The sequence below is a fragment of the Chenopodium album genome, chromosome 9 (genome assembly GCF_948465745.1).
Source record: "Chenopodium album chromosome 9, dcCheAlbu1.1, whole genome shotgun sequence".
NCBI classification, from domain to species: Eukaryota; Viridiplantae; Streptophyta; class Magnoliopsida; order Caryophyllales; family Amaranthaceae; genus Chenopodium; species Chenopodium album.
The window spans coordinates 68,774,162-68,778,684 of record NC_137842.1 but is presented as its reverse complement, the minus strand read 5'-3'; the positions used below and the strand labels follow the sequence as shown (position 1 = coordinate 68,778,684).

The 4,523-nt window shown below is 38.6% G+C and overlaps 1 protein-coding gene across 1 annotated transcript; it reads right to left on the bottom strand.

Moving 5' to 3' along the window:
• Positions 1-386: 386 nt before the first annotated feature.
• Positions 387-3,884, bottom strand: LOC145558072 (putative disease resistance protein RGA4). Its single transcript, XM_081619222.1, has 2 exons — positions 1,927-3,884; positions 387-1,650 (listed from the first exon to the last, which is right to left on the bottom strand). Exons 1-2 carry the CDS (start codon positions 3,882-3,884, stop codon positions 387-389), a joined length of 3,222 nt encoding a protein of 1,073 aa, XP_081475348.1.
• Between the last annotated feature and the right edge of the window lie 639 nt (positions 3,885-4,523).

Sequence of the window (4,523 nt, the reverse complement as noted above, 5' to 3'; positions counted from 1 at the left end):
TACATAAACTGAACAGAAAAGTGATCGAGTTGGATATATACCTGAAGGCCTTAGGTGACATAAAAAATGTCTATGCCGGCTGATAATAAGCAAGACAACAATTGACCAGCACAACTAGCAGATCGAGCAATTATGACCTGTTAGAAGTTAAAAATGGATCACAGATTACTGTATTAGACGAAACTTCATACACTAGTCTGCTAAAAAAAATAATGACATGTGGTTGATTCGAGGAAGGGATATGATAGACTAGATAGAATTTGCATTATGTTAAGTTCTAAAATAAATGAAAAGGATGCAAATTATATGACAAACTATTTTTAGAGCAGAGAGCTTATAATAAATAATCAAAAATAGAATGAATTGATAGATTGGAGTGCACATACTCAGTTAATTGTAATGTTGGGGATGTGTTGAATGTTGGGCCAGTCCTTCCCGTCGGGTTGTTTACAACTTTCTTTTAATTCATTTGGACACTTAAAGATCTCAAGTTTCCGAAGGGAGGTGAGGTTCCGCATTGATTCAGGAATTGATTTTATGGCAGTGCAATCAATGATGGTCAGGGAACGGAGACAGTGATGAAGCGATTTCCAAGGCATGCCATCATCAGCGACCTGGTCTTCAGAGAAGCTAAGTTGATGATTGCGATCCAACACTAATGACTCCAAGGCAGTGAGATGCTCCAAACCCCCTTTTCCGAGTCTCAGCAAATTTGGGCAATAAGAAATTCGAAGGCTTTGTAGGGTAGAACTGTACTTCCGAAATACATCCTCCAATTCTGATAAACTCTCCACCTTCTCATTGGATATTATGTGGAGGTAATTAAGAAATTGGGAGCTGTGCATTGACTTGAGAACACCCATGTCATTCAAGTCCAACTTTTCGAGGCTTGGACATGAAGGAAATGATGTTAACTTGGGGCAATGTAAGATAACCAATTTGGAGAGACGAGGAAATGTGAAGCTACTCCTCAAGATATGGTCATCATCACCCTCAACCAAATCCTCCTCCCTCCACCATCCTTTCAAACTTTTGAGTCTGCGAATTTCAAGAGTTTCAAGGGAGGGGAAGAAAGTAGTCAAGTCTTGACGGTCATTGCCGGTGTTGCTGCCTTTATTTTCTATGTACTCCAACTTCCACAATCTATCAAGAGATAGAGATTTCAGAAAATGCAATTTACTCAACAGTGGAATTTGCACCAAGTTGCTACAAATTTTGAAATGAATGTTGACAAGGTGCTGGAAAAAAATAGCCCAATTATCTTGTTCTCTACCCCACCTTGGAATTGTAGTACCCTTGTAATACCTCAAGTCAAATTTCTTGAGATTTGAAGGTGGCTCCAGCTTTTCCATCACCCTTTCCCATTCTACACACCCATCATCATCATAAGAAAATTGTATTTCAACCTCAGTGAGATGTTTCATACCCTTCAAATATCCTCCTCCTCCTCCATCATCATTCATGTAGTTTTTGCCGATTTTGATCTTAAAGCCACCTATTAAGTTGGTTAGGGGTTTTAGATCTTTCAGGTCTCCCGCAAATCGCTCCTCTGTAGCAACTCTCCTTTCCATACCCACCACAAACAATGGCAGCACCCGAAGGTTGGTCAACTTACCCATGCCTGATGGCATACTAGTTAACTTATAACACCTACTTAAATCAAAGTGCCTAAGACTTGTCAACATATCCATGCCTATAGGCATACTAGTTAAATTGTGACAGTCACTTAAATCAAAGTGCCTAAGACTTGCTAACTGACCCATGGTTGTAGGAATACTTTTTAAGCTATAACAACCTCTTAAATCAAAGTGCCTAAGACTTGTCAATTTATCCATGCCTGAAGGCAAACAACTCAACTCATGACAATAACTTATATTCAAGTACCTAAGATTAGTCAATTTATCCATGCAAGGCATACCAGTTAACTTTTTACAAGTATTTAAATCCAAATGCCTAAGATTTATCAATTCCTTAAATTTTTTTGGCAACTCCCTCAATTTTCCACCGCAATGATTTAAATCTAATGTATGCAAGTTATGTAGTCTACTAATAGAATCAGATAGTCCCTCTAAATTATAATTAAAAGAAAGGTCAAGATACCTTAAATGCAGTAGCTTACCAATTGAATCAGGCAACTGTACTATACCTGCACCCCGCAAAACCAACACCCTTACACACATCCAACTGTCAATCTGTGCATTCACCGGATAACCTAATTTACCCCTTGATATAAACGAACGTATGTTAGTCTTCAATGAGTAATTTTGTGAAAAGGTACCACGACCAAAATACACATGACGAATTTTATCTCCCAATTTGGCTGTATTATAGCTTACTACACCTAATTCCTCCCTCCCTACTTCTAGAGCAACATCATGCATCAAGTCATGGATTTTCACGGTCTCAATTTCACCATATCTATCCTTCTTTACATCTTGAAAGAAACATCTCCGTACCAAAATAAGAAAATGCTCCTCTGCCGCATCTTCTATGCTTTGACCTCTGTCTAGAGACACAATATATCCTTGTGCCATCCAAAGGCTAATCAACTTCTTCCTCTTGAGTTTAAAATCTTTGGGAAATAGTGCACAATAGCTAAAACAATTCTTCAAAGAGGGTTTAAGGTTGTAGTAGCTAAGCTTTAGTATAGACATAATTTCATTATCACCTTTTCCAATTCCAACAAACCCGCTGTGGTAAAATGTCTGCCACTTATTTACAGGCTGCCCAAATAGAAGGCTTCCTACCGCCTTTATAGCAAGTGGGATGTTGTAGCATTTTTTAACAATCTTCTTCCCGATTTCAACTAATTCAAGATGACTTGCGTGCTCGTGTTCCCCTTTATCAAATGCTATAGACTCGAACAAGAGCCACGAATTCTCTTCAGATAAACCTTGTAGCTTGTGCGTATGTTTTTCTCCAATAATCTTTGCAGTCATCTCCGAACGTGTAGTCACCACAATCCGACTACCCTCTTGACCTAGCGTTAAGAACCTGCAAAGATTACGCCATTTCTCACAATCTTCATTCCATACATCATCAAGAACAAGCAAGTACTTCTTTCCTCTTAATTGCTCTTGAAATTGCTTTTGCACCAACTCCATTGAGGAGGTATCGTCAGGCCTTTTACCAGAAAGTAATTCTAGAATTTTACAAAGAATCACTTTGACATCAAACTGCTCCCCATCTTGATCAGAGACACAAACCCACAACCTTAACTTGGGATCCGGAAACTCTGCTTCAACTTCATTATCGTTACACACAAGTTGGGCAAGAGCAGTTTTACCCAACCCTCCAACTCCCACAATAGTCACAAAGCGAAAACTTTCCTGAACATCATTGGGACCTAACAACATATCAATGACAGCCTTTTTATCATCCTCTCTCCCAATGATATCCCCTGCATCCACATAGGAGCAAGTTTCCTCCCTTCTTCTACAAATAGGCTTATAGTCAACACTAAGCCCAAATTTGTGATGGTTACTAACAATACTATCCAACTGCAATTTAATTTTCTTAACCTGACTAGACATTCTATAAGCTTGACTTACCTCCTTACCAGAAAAAAAGCGGCGTACCTTTTTAAGGAATTTATCATCCTTGTTGCCATCAAGCAACTTGAGCTCAGCAAGGATGAAAAACTCATCGAACAGATCATCAGCATCATAAATAGCAGCCTTGAGATCCTCGATATAGCCTCGTGTTTCGAAGGGGAGCTTCCGCTTGGAGTCGGCATCAAGGAGGACGTTCTTGATGGTAGAGACGGTTTTGGTGAGGTCTTGGAGTTGAGATTTGTAACCCCACATGTCACAAATCTCTTCGATGATTGCAGACCCGGTAACTTTAATGAGCTTTTCAGCAAGGACGATTCCGAGTTCGGCCATTGGGATATGGGAATAGAATTTCAATGAGATGTAATGAGAATAGAATGGGGAGATGGGATGAAGAAGTAGATTTATTGTCGAAATGAGGCTCCACTTTTGAATAGAAATCAATACCTTCCAGTTGGTTTCCATGAAATAGAATAGAAATGGACAAGAAAAAGCAAAGTTATGCAACAGTTTAATAATCATGTTTTACATTGTACCAACATCTGCATGTTCAAACTACTTTTTAATTAAAGTCTACCTTCCCTCCGACAATCAAGCTTGATTTTCACAACTTTGAACTTGAAAATAGCAGCTTAATTATGTGCTTTGCATCTGGTCCATTGTTCAAGTTTCGGCTCCACGCCTTCGTTTTCTACGTACAGTAGGATAGGATAGTTGTAGGAACTTGTTAGATCCGTCTTAGTTTTTAGTTTTCAAGATTCGAACCCGTGACCTTTATGTCACGCTGGCTCCGATACCATGTTAAAGGACCAACTCAACCAAAAGCTTAAGCTGATGGTTGAGGCCCAGGAATATGTTTTATACTCAGTTAATATGAGAAAATAATGTAGAAAATACTAATAATACAATTATTATTGAGAAATTTAGAAAGTAATAACCAACAAGAAATAAAAGTTAAACTAAACCATGTAA